At 35.2% G+C, this 20827-nt stretch overlaps 1 protein-coding gene across 6 annotated transcripts in view; it reads right to left on the reverse strand.

Moving 5' to 3' along the window:
• Nucleotides 1–20827, reverse strand: part of KIF20B (kinesin family member 20B) — an 80726-nt gene that overhangs the window by 35353 nt on the left and 24546 nt on the right. For 4 of the 6 annotated variants that reach the window (XM_072806155.1, XM_072806153.1, XM_072806152.1 and 1 more), the window contains 5 exons: nucleotides 20351–20579; nucleotides 19500–19552; nucleotides 13453–13606; nucleotides 7683–8901; nucleotides 7206–7344 (listed from right to left, as the gene is read on the reverse strand). In XM_072806155.1, coding sequence (XP_072662256.1) covers nucleotides 7206–7344; nucleotides 7683–8901; nucleotides 13453–13606; nucleotides 19500–19552; nucleotides 20351–20579 — 1794 coding nt within the window. The remainder of the gene's footprint in view (nucleotides 1–7205; nucleotides 7345–7682; nucleotides 8902–13452; nucleotides 13607–19499; nucleotides 19553–20350; nucleotides 20580–20827) is intronic. The other 2 variants (XM_072806157.1, XM_072806154.1) reach the window with 1 other exon arrangement.

Genomic DNA, 20827 nt, shown 5'->3' on the forward strand with positions numbered 1-20827 from the left:
GTCTGTTTCTCCCTCTCTCTCTCCCCTCACACGTGTGCCCTATCGCATTGGTGCTCTATCGCTCTCTCTTAAATCTTAAAAACAAAATACTGGATGAAAAAAATATTTAATCCTTTTAAATGCACTGAAGAACTAGCAAAAACAGTAAAAATTATAGAGGCAAAAACTGAAAATAAGAATCACAGAAGTAAGTAGAGCACTGACAGATGCTGGCCTTTGAGTACACTTAAAGAATGAATTGGTCTGGTTTTCAAAAGAACAGTAAAAAATAAACCTATGAAAATAAAAAGCTTCAATCATCCAAAGACAACACAGAAACCAGAAGATATTTGTAACAATTTAACTGACAAAGAAACAAATCAAGAATAAAGATGCCCTACACACTAATAAAAAATTTTTAAAAAGGGACAGCACAATTAAAATATGAACAAACTATTTCGAGGGGTGGAAACCAGAATAGATAAATAGCCAATAAAAATATGAATAGGTGCTGTATTTCATTAGTAATCAGAGGAATTCAATTTCAAATGACAAGGAGATACCCCTTCACATCCTCTGATGAAGCAATTCCACCTCCTGGAATATAAACTCTTGCACAAGTATACCCACAAGCATGTATAAGAAAGGAATGTTGTTTCTAAGAGCAAAGAAAGGAAAAAAAGCCAAATGGTCAACAGGCAAATAGATAAATAAATCGCAGAATGTCACACAGGGGTGTATTATACAGAAGTGAAAGTGATTTTACAACTATACATAAATCAATCTCAGGAGTATGTGACAAATACTCTCAGAAAAATACAATTTACTGTTTAGAAATAAAAAATAGATATGACTTTATATTTTTAGGTTAGAGAAAGATAAACACAAAATATTCAATGTAATAACTTCTATGGAGGTAGGAAACCCTAGTAGGGATGGGGTCCACAAGCATTTGCTGTATCAATTTCTTCAGACCTTACACATTTAAGTATTCTTTTTACTATTTTTTTAAGATTTTATTTATTTATTCATCAGAGACACACAGAGAGAGAGAGAGAGAGAGAGAGAGAGAGGCAGAGAAACAGGCAGAGGGAGAAGAAGGCTCGATGCAGGGAGCCTGACATAGAACTCGATCCCGAGGCTCCAGGATCACACCCTGGGCTGAAGGCAGCGCTAAACCACTGAGCCACCTGAGCTGCCCTAAGTATTCCTTTTTAATTAACTCAGGGCAATAATAAAAAATAATTCTTTAAAACTGTTCCAGCTTTTAGAAAAAGTCTAAGTACAACACAAAATCAAGAAATCATAGTAAAGGCTTAATGACCCCATCAAAAGGCGTAGGGTTTCAGATTGGATAAAAAAGCAGGACCCATCTATTTGCTGTCTACAAGAGACTCATTTTAGACAGAAGGACACCTACAACCTGAAAATAAAAGGTTGGAGAACCATTTACCATTCGAATGGTCCTCAAAAGAAAGCAGGGGTAGCCATCCTTATATCAGATAAACTAAAATTTACCCCGAAGACTGTAGTGAGAGATGAAGAGGGACACTATCTCATACTTAAAGGATCTATCCAACAAGAGGACTTAACAATCCTGAATATATATGCCCCGAATGTGGGAGCTGCCAAATATATCAATCAATTAATAACCAAAGTGAAGAAATAATTAGATAATAATACACTTATACTTGGTGACTTCAATCTAGCACTTCTACCCTTGATAGGTCTTCTAAGCACAACATCTCCAAAGAAACAAGAGCTTTAAATGATACACTGGACCAGATGGATTTCACAGATATCTACAGAACTTTACATCCAAACTCAACTGAATACACATTCTTCTCAAATGCACATGGAACTTTCTCCAGAATAGACCACATACTGGGTCACAAATCGGGTCTGAACCGATACCAAAAGATTGAGATCCTCCCCTGCATATTCTCAGACCATAATGCCTTGAAATTAGAACTAAATCACAACAAGAAGTTTGGAAGGACCTCAAACACGTGGAGGTGAAGGACCATCCTGCTAAAAGATGAAAGGGTCAACCAGGAAATTAAGGAAGAATTAAAAAGATTCATGGAAACTAATGAGAATGAAGATACAACTGTTCAAAATCTTTGGGATGCAGCAAAAGCAGTCCTAAGGGGGAAATACATCACAATAAAGCATCCATTCAAAAACTGGAAAGAACTCAAATACAAAAGCTAACCTTACACATAAAGGAGCTAGAGAAAAAACAGCAGATTGACCCCACACCCAGCAGAAGAAGAGAGTTAATTAAAATTCGAGCAGAACTCAACAAAATCGAGACCAGAAGAACTGTGGAACAGATCAACAGAACCAGGAGTTGGTTCTTTGAAAGAATTAATAAGATAGATAAACCATTAGCCAACCTTATTAAAAAGAACAGAGAGGAGACTCAAATTAATAAAATCATGAATGAGAAAGGAGAGATCACTACCAACACCAAGGAAATAAAACGATCTTAAAAACATATTATGAACAGCTATACGCCAATAAATTAGGCAATCTAGAAGAAATGGACGCATTCCTGGAAAGCCACAAACTACCAAAACTGGAACAGGAAGAAATAGAAAACCTGAACAGGCCAATAACCAGGGAGGAAATTGAAGCAGTCATCAAAAACCTCCCAAGACACAAGAGTCCAGGGCCAAATGGCTTCCCAGGGGAATTCTATCAAACGTTTAAAGAAGAAATCATACCTATTCTACTAAAGCTGTTTGGAAAGATAGAAAGAGATGGAGTACTTCCAAATTCGTTCTATGAGGCCAGCATCACCTTAATTCCAAAACCAGACAAAGACCCCACCAAAAAGGAGAATTACAGACCAATATCCCTGATGAACATGGATGCAAAAATTCTCAACAAGATACTAGCCAATAGGATCCAACAGCACATTAAGAAAATTATTCACCACGACCAAGTAGGATTTATCCCCGGGACACAAGGCTGGTTCAACACTCGTAAAACAATCAATGTGATTCATCATATCAGCAAGAGAAAAACCAAGAACCACATGATCCTCTCATTAGATGCAGAGAAAGCATTTGACAAAATACAGCATCCATTCCTGATCAAAACTCTTCAGAGTGTAGGGATAGAGGGAACTTTCCTCGACATCTTAAAAGCCATCTACGAAAAGCCCACAGCAAATACCATTCTCAATGGGGAAGCACTGGGAGCCTTTCCCCTAAGATCAGGAACAAGACAGGGATGTCCACTCTCACCACTGCTATTCAACATAGTATTGGAAGTCCTCGCCTCAGCAATCAGACAACAAAAAGACATTAAAGGCATTCAAATTGGCAAAGAAGAAGTCAAACTCTCCCTCTTCGCCAATGACATGATACTCTACGTAGAAAACCCAAAAGCCTCCACCCCAAGATTGCTAGAACTCATACAGCAATTTGGTAGCATGGCAGGATACAAAATCAATGCCCAGAAATCAATGGCATTTCTATACACTAACAATGAGACTGAAGAAAGAGAAATTAAGGAGTCAATCCCATTTACAATTGCACCCAAAAGCATAAGATACCTAGGAATAAACCTCACCAAAGAGGTAAAGGATCTATACCCTAAAAACTACAGAACACTTCTGAAAGAAATTGAGGAAGACACAAAGAGATGGAAAAATATTCCATGCTCATGGATTGGAAGAATTAATATTGTGAAAATGTCAATGTTACCCAGAGGAATTTACACGTTTAATGCAATCCCTATCAAAATACCATGGACTTTCTTCGGAGAGTTAGAACAAATTATTTTAAGATTTGTGTGGAATCAGAAAAGACCCCAAATAGCCAGGGGAATTTTAAAAAAGAAAACCATATCTGGGGGCATCACAATGCCCGATTTCAGGTTGTGCTACAAAGCTGTGGTCATCAAGACAGTGTGGTACTGGCACAAAAACATACACATAGATCAATGGAACAGAATAGAGAACCCAGAAGTGGACCCTGAACTTTATGGTCAACTAATATTCGATAAAGGAGGAAAGACTATCCATTGGAAGAAACAGTCTCTTCAATAAATGGTGCTGGGAAAATTGGACATCCATGTGCAGAAGAATGAAACTATACCACTCTCTTTCACCATACACAAAGATAAACTCAAAATGGATGAAAGATCTAAATGTGAGACAAGATTCCATCCAAATCCTAGAGGAGAACACAGGCAACACCCTTTTTGAACTTGGCCACAGTAACTTCTTGCAAGATACATCCACGAAGGCAAAAGAAACAAAAGCAAAAATGAACTTTGGGACTTCATCAAGATAAGAAGCTTTTGCACAGCAAAGGATACAGTCAACAAAACTAAAAGACAACCTACAGAATGGGAGAAGATATTTGCAAATGACATATCAGATAAAGGGCTAGTTTCCAAGATCTATAAAGAACTTCTTAAACTCAACACCAAAGAAACAAACAATCCAATCATGAAATGGGCAAAAGACGTGAAGAGAAATCTCACAGAGGAAGACATAGACATGGCCAGAGAAATGCTCTGCATCACTGGCCATCAGGGAAATACAAATCAAAACCACAATGAGATACCACCTCACACCAGTGAGAATGGGGAAAATTAACAAGGCAGGAAACCACAAATGTTGGAGAGGATGCGGAGAAAAGGGAACCCTCCTGCACTGTTGGTGGGAATGTGAACTGGTGCAGCCACTCTGGAAAACTGTGTGGAGGTTCCTCAAAGAGTTAAAAATAGACCTGCCCTACGACCCAGCAATTGCCCTGTTGGGGATTTACCCCCAATGATTCAGATGCAATGAAACGCCGGGACACCTGCACCCCGATGTTTCTAGCAGCAATGTCCACAATAGCCAAACTGTGGAAGGAGCCTCGGTGTCCATCGAAAGATGAATGGATAAAGAAGATGTGGTCTATGTATACAATGGAATATTCCTCAGCCATTAGAAATGACAAATACCCACCATTTGCTTCGACGTGTATGGAACTGGAGGGTATTATGCTGAGTGAAGTAAGTCAATCGGAGAAGGACAAACAGTGTATGTTCTCATTCATTTGGGGAATATAAATAATAGTGAAAGGGAATATAAGGGAAGGGAGAAGAAATGTGTGGGAAATATCAGAAAGGGAGACAGAACATAAAGACTCCTAACTCTGGGAAACGAACTAGGGGTGGTGGAAGGGGAGGACGGCAGGGGGTGGCGGTGAGTGGGTGACGGGCACTAAGGGGGGACACTTGACGGGATGAGCACTGGGTGTTATTCTGTATGTTGGTAAATTAAACACCAATAAAAATTATTTTATTAAAAAAAAAATCAGAGAAAAAAAGAATAAAAAGAAATCATAGTAAAAAATTAATAAATTTAAACTCTTGAAAATAAAAATTTGCTCTAAACAAAAAAGAACCTTACTGAGCGAAAAGGTCTGCAATTCAAATCCTTAAAAAGGCGAATTTCTTGAATATGTAATAAGCTCTTATAAAGCCAAACTAATTTAAAAACAAAACAAAAATCAATAACCCAAATTTAAAAAGCCAAAGATATGAATACAGAGCTCACAGAAAAATACAAATGGCTTTTAAACAAAAAGATCCTCACTCATAATTAGAAAAATGCAAATCAGAATTATAGTGAGATATGTGCTTTTCACCTGTCAAATTAGAAATATCAAAAAGTGGGACACCTGGGTAGCTCAGTTGTTAAGCATCTGCCTTTTGGCTCAGGGTGTAATCCTGGAGTACCGGGATCAAGTCCCACACCCAGCTCCCTGCACAGAGCCTGCTTCTCCCGCTGCCTATTTCTCTGCCTCTCTCTCTGTGTCTCTCATGAATGAATGAATGAATGAATAAATAAATAAATAAATAACATCTTTTAAAAAAAAGGAATATCAGAAAGTATGACAAAATACTATTTTGTGGATAGAGTGGAAAAAGTACTCTCTTATTCTCATATGTTACTTCCAGCTTATGATCTGGCATAAAGTGCATAATAAATATCAAAATTACAATGTACAAACCAGTGACCCATAAATTCTACTCATGGAATGACTTATAAATGTTCAAATGATTTTGCTACATAAGCTCAATCAGATGATGAAATTATCTGAACTGTCCAACAATACAGGACCAATTAACTAATGGTAAATATAATTTTGTAGTCACAAAATAGCTCATTTAACTATTATTACCCTGATATGACAGCTAAGACACACTATTAAGTAAAAAAAATAACTAAGATTCACAGCAGTGTTTACAGGATGTTTTCATTTTTTCACAAGAAGAGAAAAAATCACACAAAGAGGAAGAAGTAAAAAGAAAGCAACCTGTGTCATTTGATGACTTGAAGAGAAACTTGATGGCTGGGAGGGTTAGGACGGAGTTTTTTTCTCATTGTATATACTTTTGTATATTTTGCATTTGGAATCAGTGATTGTGTTTCAAATCTATTTTAAAATTAAAGTAGATAAAAACTGTTACAACTATACAGCATACTCTCATGAATATTTTCTGCAAACAAAGTTTGCTTTTTACTTTTTGGGGGGAATTCAACTTAGAAGTCCTTAAAAGGAAAAAAAAGGATTCTAATCCTACATGAGGTATATTTCTTTTTTTGAAATTTATAAAGTTTTTTATTTTAATTCCAGTAGTTAACATAAAGTGTTAGAATAGTTTCAGTGATTCAACATTTCTATACATTACTCAGTGCCCATCATGATAAGTGTACTCTTAATCCATCACCTATTTTACTCATACCTCCACCAACCTCTCCCACATATTTTTCTTAATGTTGGACATTCCTCACTTTGTTTAAGCTGGCTAAATTTTCTTTTGTGAAACACGGCATTCTCATCATTTTTAAAAAATTTATGGAGTTGATAAATGTTGTTTAATTCTAAAATCAGTGTCTAAAAATTGTGCTATATAGGGACGGGATGCCTGGGTGGCTCAGAGGTTTAGTACCGCCTTCGGCCCAGGGCGTGATCCTGGAGACCCGGGATCGAGTCCTGCGTCGGGCTCCCTGCATGGAGCCTACTTCTCCCTCTGCCTGTGTCTGTGTCTCTGCCTCTCTCTCTCTTTCTCTGTGTGTGTGTGTGTGTGTGTGTGTGTGTGTGTCATGAATAAATAAATAAATCTTTTAAAAAAATAAAATAAAAATGTGCTATATAATGAAAACAATATTTGTTATTTAAACTGGCCATGCAACTTTTAAATAAACCTACCTCTTTCTGTACTTGCTCAATCTGTTTTTTGGCATCAGCGAGTTTCTCTTTCAGCTCAGCATAATCTTCTTCCTTCCTCTGAAGATCTGCTTTTAGATTCTGTATAAGAGCAGAGCTTGCAGATAGCTCCTCTTTCAACCTAAAGAACAAATCATTTTTCTATAATGACACACTACAAATCATATAGGATCATACATGTGAGCTAGTAACAATCTAAAAAATTCTATATTTTCACAAACTTGAAATATCTTATTAACGAATGAGTCCTTTGGAGAGGATTTCATGTGATTTTATAAACAGATTTTTGCATATAACTTTTGGTTCCAAGGGTTTAGTTGAAATAAGATCTTTACTCTTCAAACATGCTATATTTTACTAAATTAATTTATATACACTTAAATTATTTAAAAGCTAGAGGAAAATCAATAAAATACACACTTTGCACATTTTTAAACATTTTAATAACATTTATCTTACTTCTCTGCTGTATGCCAGCTGGTTTCCTTTTCTTCTTCTTTTAACTTAAGTGAATGCTTTGCATCTTGCAAATTACTTGTTAATTGTGAGATTTCTTCTTTCAATTTGACTTCCCTTTCACTTAAATCTTTGGTGTTTTTGATAGAATCCTGAAGATTTGCTTGAAAATCTTTCAGATTTCTTTCTAGCTTTAAGATGATAGATTCCTTTTCCAAAATTTCTTGTTCCAACTTGGCTGAATGACTACATTCATCTTTGTGAGTTTCTAAGATTGCTTCAAGTTCCTTTATTTTCACCTTATAGCAAGTAATATCTTGTGTAAGTTCTGAAAGTGCTCTCTTCCCTTCAACTACGTGTTGTACTTGAACATCAAGAGAAGTGTTTTTTTCTTGCAATTCTTGTTTCAACTGCTGTATAAGATTTTCTTTTTCCTTTAGTAGGTCACCTTTATTTTTATTCTCCCTCTCCTCTATTTTTAGTCTATTGTTTTCATCCATACAACCTTTTAATTCTGCCTGTAATTTTTCAATTTGTTGTTCCAGTTCCTGGATCTGGTGACTTTTTTTGGAAGAGCCCTTTACAATTTCCTTACATTCCTCCCAAATGGCTTCAATACTAGAGTGAAAAGAACTTTTCCTACGGAGTTCTTGAGTACCATATTCTTTAACCTGCTTACTTACCAAATTATCATTATCTAAAAGGTGTTTATCCTCTTGGGAACCACTTGACAGATCCCTGAAATTGAGTAAATCTATGTTTGAGATCTGAGAAACTGAATCAAGCCTTCGTAGTTCATCTATTTTTGCTTGCATTAATTGTATTTGTGAAACATTGTTTGTGATGTTTCTCCTTGCAGTTTCTATCTCCTTTGACAATTTCACAATCTTTTCCTCCTGTTCTTGATTTATACCTCTCTGCACATGTAATTCAGAAATTGCATTATCATAATTCGACTGAATTTGCTGGACCTCTATACTTAAAGTAAAACTTTTTTTTTCAGAAAAAGAAAGTTCCTGCTGTAAGCTAATAATCTTTTTATTTAATTCTGCTTTTTCTTCCTTTTCATTTTTAAGTTCATTTTTAGCAGTAAGTAAACATGTTTTCAGCTCTTTATTATTTTCTTGTAAAATTCTAATGTCTTCATCTTCTGAAATGTTCTTTGGCATTTCTTCACTTTTCTTTTCATCTTCAGTGATAGCTGGACTAACATGTAGAGGTCCTTTAAAAATAAGAAAATTGTTTATAAAAATAAAATTATTATTAATCTGTCAAACATCTAAAACCAAAAGTTACCATTTTAAGCCAATATTAAAACATACCAAAAATATGAAAGCAAACTTTTAATGTAAAACAAAAATAAGCCACAGAATGAGAAAAAAAAAACAAAAAACAGGGACACCTGGGTGGCTCAGTGGTTGAGCATCTGCCTTTGGCTCAGGGCACAATCCAAGGTCAGGGGATCAAGTCCCACATCAGGCTCCTCATGAGGAGCCTGCTTCTCCCTCTGCCTATGTCTCAGCCTCTCTTTGTTTCTCATGATTAAATAAATAAAATCTTAAAAAAAAAAATGAAAAAACAGGTTACAAAATACACACCTATATAAACCCATATAAGCCCATTTATGTAAAAACTACAGTTCCTTCAATTAATGCAGAAAAAGCATTACCAGTTGTTTCTATTTTCTTTTAATAACTTCCAATATTCTTTCAATTTTTTTACTACAAATCTTTATCATTATAATATGAGACAGAGGGGTGGGACACCTGGGTGGCTCAGTAGTTGAGCATCTGCCTTTGGCTTAGGCCTGATCCCAGGGAGCTGGGATTGAGTCCCAGATCGGGCTCCCCACAGGGAGCCTGCTTCTCCCTCTGCCTATGTATGTCTCTGCCTCTCTGTCTTTCATGATTAAATAAAATCTTTAAAAAAAAAAATGGGACAGAGGAAAGGAAATTAGATGAGACACCCCAAGGCACAGATATTCCAAATCCTAAAGATAATTTTAAAGCACAATTATAGTACAGATCTACTAAATGAATGACTTGAAAACTGAGTACATTATATTTTCACAGCTAAAATTAGGGGGTAAATGGTTGAAATTCTGGGAACTCTCATGCAGCCTTACCCTTCACTAGCTGTATAACTGTCAAACTCCTTAACCTTATGACCACTTCCTCGAATATAAAACAGAAACATCACCTATCTCAATTTCCATAGTATATATGCAAAAACAAACTTTATTAGTAAATCTTACTTTTTCAAATACAATCCATAATCATTTCCTTCACACAACTGTCTAAATGCTCCTATACAGCTATAATTTTACAATCCCCTTATGCAATTCTAAGATCTCTTTTCTTTAATACAGACTATTTTAAAAGCTCAGTAAGGTTTTATTATGTATAACTTATATTGTCTCCTCTGCCTCAAAGGGTATGGGGAAAAATATGCCCTTCCCTTTGTTGTAGAGCCCCACTTTCTTCAAAGCTGATGAGTGTATTTTTAAAGCTTTTATGTTTGTAGTTACATTTTCCTAATTTACTGCCTCAGGATTTGTAATTTAGTCTAAGGATTCCAGCTGCTCTTGAATCTTAAAGATTTACCCTATTTTTATAACACTTGTCCACTTACTCTTAAGGATTTTTTTAATAATCTTCAACCATTATTCTTCCATCAGATTGTCTCCTAACATCTTCTTTTTTTAAGATTCCATTTATTTATTTGAGAGAAAGAGAACATGAGTAGGGGAGTGAGGGTGGGGAACAGAGGGAGAAGCAGACTCCCCACTGAGCAGGGAGCTAGATGCAGGGCTTGATCCCAGAACCCTGAGATTACAACCCCAGCTGCAGACAGACACCCAATCAACTCCATCCAGGAGCCCCATCTCCTAACATCTTACAAAGTTGCAGCAAGTCATCCCACAGTGGAATGACCCCATCTTTTCTACTGGTTCAGATGTCTGTTCTGAACTTTCCATTTAATAGAATTCTCTACTTATGATGTTATTTTTATACATATGACTTCATCAGTGGAAATGACTAATTAAGAAAACTAAATGAGGATGGATTTTTTTTCATAACTTAGAAATGTTTCTTCAAAAAAGAATCCTCTTGCTCTTTAAAAAAACAAGCTATAAAATTGTCTGAAACCTTCATCAGGAAAGAGATAGGATCTAAGCAAATTTAAAATGACAACAATCAAAAATTCAGAACTCACAAAGATAGATCCTATCTATCCTAAGTCAAGAGATTTGAGTCATACCATATGGATATAGTCCCTAAACCCTGAAGTGAGTACAGAAAGCTCAATAAAACTTTTGTGATCAAGAAATGTTCTTCTTTTAATTTTACTATATAGTTTAAGAACTAGGATGATTACATAATAAGGCAAACCAAACTAATTAGTTTTGTACCCTTCAACATGGATGGGACTAGAGGGTATTATGCTGAGTGAAGTAAGTCAATCGGAGAAGGGCAATCATCATATGGTTTCACTTACATATGGAATATAAGAAATAGTGAAAGGGATTATAAAGGAAAGGAGGGATTACAAGGTAAAAGGGATTATAAGGGAAAGGAGGGGAACTGAGTGGGAAAAATCAGAAAAGGAGACAAACCATGAGAGACTCCTAACTCTGGGAAACAAAGGGTTACGGAAGGGGAGATGGGCAGGGGGTTGGAGCAACTGGGTGTCGGGCACTGAGGAGGGCACTTGATGGGATGAGCACTGGGTGTTATAAACAAATTGGCAAATTGAATTTAAATTTTTAAAAAAATTTAGTTTTGTACCTGATTTTTTTCAGATATTCATACTATTCTTTCAGAAAGTTTTAAATGTTCTATATCAAAAGATTTATAGAACATATTCAGGACAGCCTTGACAGGGAGAAATTAAAGTATTAGTCCAGCAATAGAGATGGGCAAACTCTTAAGGATCTACTGTTAACTGATAAAAACTAAACATAAACAACAAAAAAAGAATGCAATTAACACTGTAATTCAATATTTATACTACATTCAACCTATATTTACACTGCTTATATCTTGTTACAATAATTACAGCTTTAGCTGAAAAATCACAAGTGGACTATACCATGTCTCTGGTTTGTCTTTTTTATTGCTATTGAAAACTTTATTTCTCAAACTGTTTACACGACTAGCTTTCCCAAAGTACAGATTCAATGACCTCAAACAAGCAAATTCATAGGGAAATGGCTTTGCATTCCCTTTTAAGAAGAGAACAAGCATCCTAAGAAACTATCAACCCCCTGATCTTATCCTACTGGTTACTGGAGTCACTTATTTTATTCTAGGGATTTTTTAGTAGGAGGCAAAAGGAAGGAGAGTGGTTATAGCTATGATATTCATAGGATACCTTATGTAATCCTGGTAGTCTCTAATAACACAAATAATTGAGAAATAGTGGTTGTGAATTTAAGGAGAAAAAAATATTTTGTGTTACCTAAACTTACTTAAATCTACCCACATCAAAATTATTTATAGCTAACAACTATAGTTCTTAAATATGGTTCTTTAAGAATAGGCTACATTTAGAATTAGTCCCATTGCGTGTTTCACTTGTTACTGGCCACTTCTATTTCCTAGTGACCTACTGATCCTACATTGTCAGCCACTCTTTGGTACTGACCAAAGTGAAAGGCAGAGAGGAACAGTGTTGCGAAAAAATCATAACAAGGTTGTCCTCCCAGCAGCAAAGGGACCCCTCCTTCAACAGATAACAGAAGGCATATGCGTATTAATCTCGATTTATTAGCTCACACAAGCACTCTAGAACCTATCTAATGTTATACTATCATCTAAGGTATGTACTTTTGAAAACATTCATTTTACTGAAGTTCTATGATGGTTTATTATGTTGGTGTACTACCCAGGTGTTTTCATACTTGACCTCAGGAGGCAGGTAGTACTTATTCTACTTTACTAATGACAAAAGTTAAGACTTAACTTACCCATTTTTCTCAGGGTGAAGCAGCTACTTAAGTTTCTAAAGCTAATGTTCCTAAACCTTCTCTTAGAAAGTTCTTACTCGCTGTATCGTTATACAAGTTTTCTAAAAGAAATAATAGCTTAGAGAGAACATAAAAGCTGATCTATTCTTCCACATAGATAAGGACATGTACCATACAGTAAGCATTCACCTACTTTTTTGGTAATTTCATAGTAAATACAATAACTTGAGCATATATATCTTTTATAATGTTCAGCTCAAAGTCTTACTGTCAAATGTCCTTTTATAGAAGGAATAAGTATGAGGAGATTCTGGCATAAAAAGGTATTATAATTACAAAAATAGAAGTGATGTTTTAACTACCATAAGCACAGAACTAAAAAGAATCATAGGCATGCAAGACATGATAAAAACACAGTATCTAAAAATATTTTATTAAAATAAAAGACAGCTGTAAATACATACACACATCTTCTAGGCTGTCTATTAACATGTTAGGATAAAAATCAGTGACATGGGGATGCCGGGATGGCTCAGCGGTTGAGTGTCTGCCTTTAGCCCAGGGCCTGATCCTGAAGTCCCGGGATCAAGGTCCACATCAGGCTTCCTGCGTGGAGCCTGCTTCTCCCTCTGCCTGCATCTCTGCATCTCTCTCTCTCTCTCTCAAATAAATAAATAAAATCTTTAAAAAAAAAAAAAATCAGTGACATGTACATTTCCTCAGGTTTTTTCCTTAAATAAGTAAATTTCCTCCTATTTGCAACTTTTCCCATTACAGCAGTTCTACTGACAAGTGAAGTAGTACCTTTTTTTGCTGGTGGCTCTTCTAATTGAAGTTCATTTTTATTTATTCTTTTTCTTCCCAAATCAGTTTTGGTTTTGTCATCCTTAGGCACTTCAACTGTTTCATTAGAAGTCAACTTATTGTTTTTTACTAAAGAAGATGTACCAGCCTCATCCTAAAATAAAATTAAAATAAAGATTAGTTCACATATAAATCATGTTTCTGTAGTGTATCATAAAAATTTTATTTTCAAATTTGTTGAAACATTTTCTAAGATTTCTTAAGTCTCACCCTAAAATAACTGATGGCTTTGGCAAGTGAGTAATATTAACTTGTACATTCAGTAAGGAAAACTAAAACACGTGTCTTAAAAGTCAGTTAAGCACGTAGTTTTACCCTGATACCTAAAAACAAATTCATCCTTATGGGCTAGAAACTTGCTTGGGGATAACTGGAGAACCCTAAAACACCCCTAAGTCACTATTCAAAATGTGCTTTGAAAAGAAAAATACAACACTATAACAAAATTGTTTCTTATAGATACTTGAACTTAAAATCTTGAGGTCCCATTCTAGAAACTCAACAATTGTTTTGTTACCAAAGCCTCTCAAAGATAAGCAGCATTTTTTAACACTCTAACAACTCCCAGAAAAATAGTTTTGGCCTTAGCTTCTAGCCTATGTATATTTAAAGATATACAGTCTGCATACAGCCTGAAAACTGAGTCCCTAGCTTATCTAAACAATAAAAATCACTTAGATTTTTATTTTTTAAGGCAAATACTATGCCTCCCTAAAAGGCTAGCAGGAAAAAAAGATACAATTTACTATTATTCAGAAAAAGGAAGGGTGAAACTCATCAGTTAAGCACAAGTCTATAAAGTAAAGGTATGGTAAAGGCAGGGATTTGTTTTTATTTATTTATTTATTTATTTATTTATTTTTTTTTTTTTTTTTTTTTTTTTTAGGGATTTGTTTTTAAATGCAAAGATGACTTAAAACCCTTCATGCTGGTAGCAATCCATGGGGGGGCAGGGAATAGTGTATGTAAAAAACAAAATGCTGGGTGCTCGGGTGGCTCAGTGAGTTAAGAGTCTGCCTTTGGCTCAGGTCATAATTACAGGCTCCTGGGATGGAGTTCCAAGTAGGTCCTCCCTGCTCAGCAAGGAGTCTGCTTCTACCTCTGCCGCCCCCCCACCCCACCCCTACAGCTGGTGCCCATTTTCTCTCTCTTTCTCAAGAATAAATAAATAAAATCTTTTTAAAAAGAAGAAAGCAAAATGCCATTTTACATCAAAAATCAAACATTTTATGCAGGAGATATATATGAGATAGATGCCTTTTTTATTTTTTTTTAATTTTTTAAAGTTTTTATTTTTTATTGTTTGATGGTGTCAGAAATGATGTTTTGTTTTGTTTTGTTTTTTAAGATTTTATTTATTCATGAAAGACACGGAGACATATGCAGAGGGAGAAGCAGGCTCCATGCAGGGAGCCCAATGTGGGACTCGAACCTGGGACTCCGGGATGATGCCCCAAGCCAAAGGCAGATGCTCAAAGGCTGAGCCACCCAGGGGTCCCACCCAGGCATCCTGATGAGATAGATGCCTTTTTTAAATCATAAAGTAATGAGGGTGGTTTTTTTTTTTAAGTTTTGTTAGATATCCCTAAACAGAGAATGTCATAAAGAAAAACCTCTACTCATTCTCACAATTAGTCCCCCTGGTGTCACTGAGAAATAACAAAATCCTAGAATAGACAGATCACACCTCTGACAAAGCCTAAGAGTTTTCAAATAGTCCATGACAGGTTCAAGTTGCCTCTTTCCTCACTCTTAGACCTCTCAAAATGATCTGACCATTTTTTTCCCTCCTTCAAATTATACAACTTCATTAAAAAAAAAAAATCTATCCTCCACAACTGTTTTTGAAAGGAATCTTTCCTGCCCCTAGAGTATGCTTGGTTGGGAGGATGACCAAGAACCACCATTCAAAATAAACTTTTTTATCATTAGGAAGAGTGTGTTTTCAAGACAAGCTTTGGAACAGTGACCCCAGATCAACAGTTAACATCACATTCAGATTAAGTTCCAAATTACTTTGCATTTATTTACATATTTATGTGAACAATTTCGCACATTGTTTTAACTGAGGGTAACAGAATCTAGAACCTACCCAAAAAGTTTATTTACAGGCAAGGACTATTAAGTTAGGAATACTGCAAATTTAAAGTCCTTTTTTACTAATACTTAAACATGACCTAACACACTGTGGTATATAAACATACTATAGAAATAAATAGAATTCCAGCTTGATTTTCCAACAATCCTGGAAGGCCAGCATAGCTATGAACTACCCCTTCCCCCTAATTTGAACTGGCTAAATTTTATTCATCCTTTACAGATCAACTTAATCATTTTCATCTCCAGAAAGTAGTCCCTAAACATACACCTATTCTCAGCTTCTTGCATATACTGACTACCACCGCACATTGCATTCTAATTCTGTTTATGCGGTTTCTCTCTTATTGAAGAGTCATTTAGGGGACCAGTTTTTATTCATCTATATAATTCTCAAATCTAACACACAGTACCTGGCCCCCAAGAGACACTCAACAACTGTTTCTTGCCTGAAATAAATCATTTTATGCTTCTCATTCTTGCTCTTCTCCTTATTACAAGGATGTCTCTTCCAGTTCAGGTACAAAAAAAGTCAGACTGAATAATGCATCTAATGAATATCAAAATAGAGGTCTGCTACCAGAGATTAGACAGAAGGTAAGCTACTCTTCCAGAATGCTTCTTATTCATCCCTATAATATCAAAAGCCCCCCAAATGTTGAGATGATTTAGAAAATAGTGGTGGGTATTGGACCTTGACTGTCAAGATAGAAAGTCAACAGCCACTTTTTACAAGATACCAATCATGGGCAGCCCGGGTGGCTCAGCGGTTTAGCGCCTACCTTCGGCCCGGGGTGTGATCCTGGAGAACCGGGATCGAGTCCCACGTCAGGCTCCCTGCATAGAGCCTTCTTCTCCCTCTGCCTGTGTCTCTGCCTCTCTCTGTGTGTCTCTCATGAATAAATAAATAAAATCTTAAAAAAAAAAAAAAAAGATACCAATCGTGCCTCATCTGGTCAGAGAAAAGACACACAAAAGCACCTCCAAACAAAGCAGAGAGGTTTGGCTATTAGTTTACTCAGCCTACTATGTCTATATATTCTGCCTTTTCAAATTCAAACAACAATCTAAAGGAGTTTACAATAAAAAACATAAAAGAAAACTAAAACCATTGTTTTAAAAAAGAGGATTAGAAGACAGGCTAATTATCCTAACTAAATATGAAATTACCCCAATTTGTACTTCTAAAACCCTTAAAGGCTTTTACATGGCATAGTAAATGCAATTTTTTAAAATAATTTAAGAAGAAAATATCTTCGTTATTAAGCATATGAACATTAGCAAACAATTCATTTAATAAAAATAAATCTCTAGCAAAAAAAACCCTAACTCCACTGAATTTCACTTATAGTTCTATATTCAGACACAGAAATACAGACAGGTACAGTGATAGAGATAGAAAGAAATATCTATGACCTGCAGATATCTAAGCACATTAAGTTCCTTTTGCCCTCCAACTAGCTAAGGCTTATACTTCCAAGAACAAAATATTCTTCTCTCTCATGTATGTGAAGCACTGCCAGGATAGTTTGTGGATGTTATGTTCAAAGAAGACAAATGCCCTCTTGCAAGTTCTCAAAAACTCAGATTTGCATGATGCTAAACTAAAACCAACACAAAAATAAGCAATTAAACATTCTTAAATTAATCTAAGCTATATAAGCTATTTTAAATTATTTTATTTTGAACTAAAACAGACTTTTTAATGTATATTATAAGGCAGACAAAGTTAAATTCTTACAGTGCTTGCAAATGTGTTTTCTGTATGAAATTTTAGGTTCTGAAATTTGATTATATCCTCTTTTTGATCATTTATATCTATCAACTCTTGAATTCTTTGATTCTAGTATTTTTTTGAAAAGAAGAAAAACAGCAATGTAGTAAATATATTTTAGAATAGATAAAATGCAAGTTATGATGCAATTTTTGAAATCCTTCAAATTTTAATAGTAGTATAAGGCATATATGTTATACTTTATATGTTAGTGAAGCATAAAGAGTACTTAGTAAGTATTCTATAAAAATAAATACATATACAGGTGCCTGGGTAGCTCAGTTGGTTAAGCATCTGACTCTTGGTTGCAGCTCAGGTCACAATCTCAGGGTCCTGGGATTAAGCCCCATAACAGATTCTGTGCTCAGCAGGAAGTCTGCTTCAGATTCTCTTTCTCCCTCTCCCTTTGTGTCTCCCCTCCCCTGCTAATGCATGTGCACACTCTCTCTCCCTCTCTCAGATAAATTAATTAAATATTTTAAGTAAATAAAAGGTAAACATCTAAAAATGCTGCCAACCAATTTGGTTTTCTCTTATTTTTATTTAGGAGGAAGATTATGGTAGGCTTCTTATTTTCTATTTTACATAGTTTAATGTAACTGAATTTTTACAACTAGCATCTATTTTTCTAACCAGAAAAAATAAGGAAAAGATTAGAAATCACCTTAAACAGTAGCTGTCATGTCTTCTGATAACATTATTTTGTTATTTCTTTAAATGCTGCATATTAGATACCAAAGATCTTGATTTATGTCTGATTATATCTTAAAATATTTAGCTCTTTAGAAGTGTAAGTGTAAACTGGTGTAAGAAGACCCACACCAGAGAAGGTCAGGAAAAGCAGCATGTTTAGAGCTTTGAATTTACTTCATTTCCATGTATACTTATAATTTCATATTTAGACCTATCAATGTCAAATCCATCTACAACCATTTGGAATGATTATCTGATCTAAAGGTACAAAGTGCCAAAGATCTTCAGAATTCAATGCTGCACACTACTCAAGCCATATCCCATACTTTAAAAGTCAGTAATTTTATTTTATTTTTTTTTTTTTAAGATTTTATTTATTGATTGATGAGAGACACAAAGAGAGAGAAAGAGGCAGAGACACAGGCAGAGGGAGAAGCAGGCTCCATGCAGGGAGCCCGATGTGGGACTTGATCCCAGGTCTCCAGTATCACGCCCCTGGCTGAAGGTGGCGCTAAACCTCTGAGCCACTGAGGCTGCCCTCATTTTTTATTTTTTTTATTTTTTTAAGATTTTATTTAAAAAAGTCAGTAATTTTAGAGGAAATAAACACCATCTAAGTGCCAAAGATGTTCAGAATTCAATGCTGCACACTACTCAAGCCATGTCCCATACTTTAAAAGTCAGTAATTTTAGAGGAAATAAACACCACCTAAACACATCAATCAACACTATACGCCTAGTGAAAAAAATGCCACAGATCTCTATGTACTGATGTAGAATTATCTCCAAGACGTCTTTAGAGGAAGAAAACAAAGACACGAAACTAATTAATCCCATTTGTATAAATTTTTTTTTTTTAAAGTAGGCTCGGGGATTGAACTCACAACCCTGAGATCAAGACCTGAGCTAAGATCAAGAGTCAGCTGCTTAACCAACTAAATTACCCAAGCATCCCTAATTTGTGTAAACTTTTTAAAAGTTCTGTGTGTGTTCTCTACTATATGTAAATAAATATCTTCTGGAAAGAATGAAGAAACTTTCCAGTGGCTATCATTGAAAAAAAGGCACAAGGTTTGAAAAGTACTTATAATTTTGAACTTTTTATCACATTCATTTATTACTTTTTTAGTTAGTTTTTTTTTTTTTTTTTTAATTTATTTATGATAGTCAGAGAGAGAGAGAGAGAGAGGCAGAGACACAGGCAGAGGGAGAAGCAGGCTCCATGTACCGGGAGCCCGACGTGGGATTCGATCCCGGGTCCCCAGGATCGCGCCCCGGGCCAAAGGCAGGCGCCAAACCGCTGCGCCACCCAGGGATCCCTTTAGTTAGTTTTAAAATAAATATACCTTGTCATAAGTCATGCTCCTTCAATTGCTTAATTATTAATTTCCTTATCAAGACAAAATGAAATTTGAACTATTACCTTATTAGATTTCTCAAGCTCTTGAATCAATGAATTTAAATTAATTTCTGATTCTGAAAAAAATAAGAATATTGAAAATAAATATCTAAGCATCTAAAAATATTATCACTGAATAATCATGAAACATAAGCTTCTACAGCAGACACTGAAACTTGTGCTACATTTGGAAAAAATATTTTGACAGCCCGAAAAGAACACAGCACTCACCTACTAATTCTACCACCAGAGGGCAATGTTTCTGAAAAAGCCTCATTCAACGTCCCATCCAGGATAAAAAATTATTGACATATGCTAACTTGTAAAAAAAAAAAATGTCTGGCAAAACTTCAAAGAAGAGAGGAAAACAGTACCTTTCTAGTCCACTTGATGTAGAAGAACCACTTACCTGCTATTTTCTACACATCTTGTTTCACACAGAAAAGGGCAGAATATTTCATCTAACACTTTTGAAGACAATATATGACATTATAAATTATATATATATATTTGAGTTAGATAAGTAGATAGGTAAACAGACAGATATAGCTCTAAGCTGGAATGGAGCACCAATTTAACAGGACCACTCCATAGGAGTCCCTCTATCCCAAACTTACAGGCCCAGAGCAGAATCTACTCTACTAGGACAATTCATAAAAAATACAGAACAAAATCCATGGTTTTACAATTTCCTAGAAGATTTCTTAATTTGCTGATAAAACTGATGCTTAGTTTGGTGGTGGTGTTTTGGTTTTGTTTTGTTTTGTTTTTTTGAGAAGTCCATTTTCTACTAATATTAATCTAAAAGTAAACAAAGGCAAAAAAATTTTAATAGTAAATAAGATCTAAATATGGATTAAAATACATCGACTTACCATTTTGTCTCTTTTTTAACTCTTCCTGGGTTTTGACTAATTCTTCCTTGGTTTTAGCTAATTCAGCTTTAACTTGATTAAACTTTATTTCTAAACAAGCAATTGCTTCCTGGGGGTCAGCAAGAGATGTAATATATAAGTGAGCAATTTCAGCCTGTTTCTTAATATCAGTGACATCATCTTGAAGAGAATCAATAATATCTTCAATTCCTATATAATTATGTGCTTCCTAAAAATAGCAAAAACCACATGCCTAATGTTAACAGTGGCTTTCACTCTTACAATGCGGCACTATCTGATTTAGACAGTTTTAAGAATACATAGCAAAAAATTCACAACTTAAAATGTTTTCCAATAAAGTATCTCTAATTATGAAAAAGCTGTGTTTCAGTACTCATTTTCTGTTTTACAGAACACAAAACATAACTTCATTAAAATAAATGTCATAAGCTATGATAAGTCATCATAGAACAATTA

The sequence above is a fragment of the Canis lupus genome, chromosome 29 (genome assembly GCF_048164855.1).
Source record: "Canis lupus baileyi chromosome 29, mCanLup2.hap1, whole genome shotgun sequence".
Classification (NCBI taxonomy): Eukaryota; Metazoa; Chordata; class Mammalia; order Carnivora; family Canidae; genus Canis; species Canis lupus.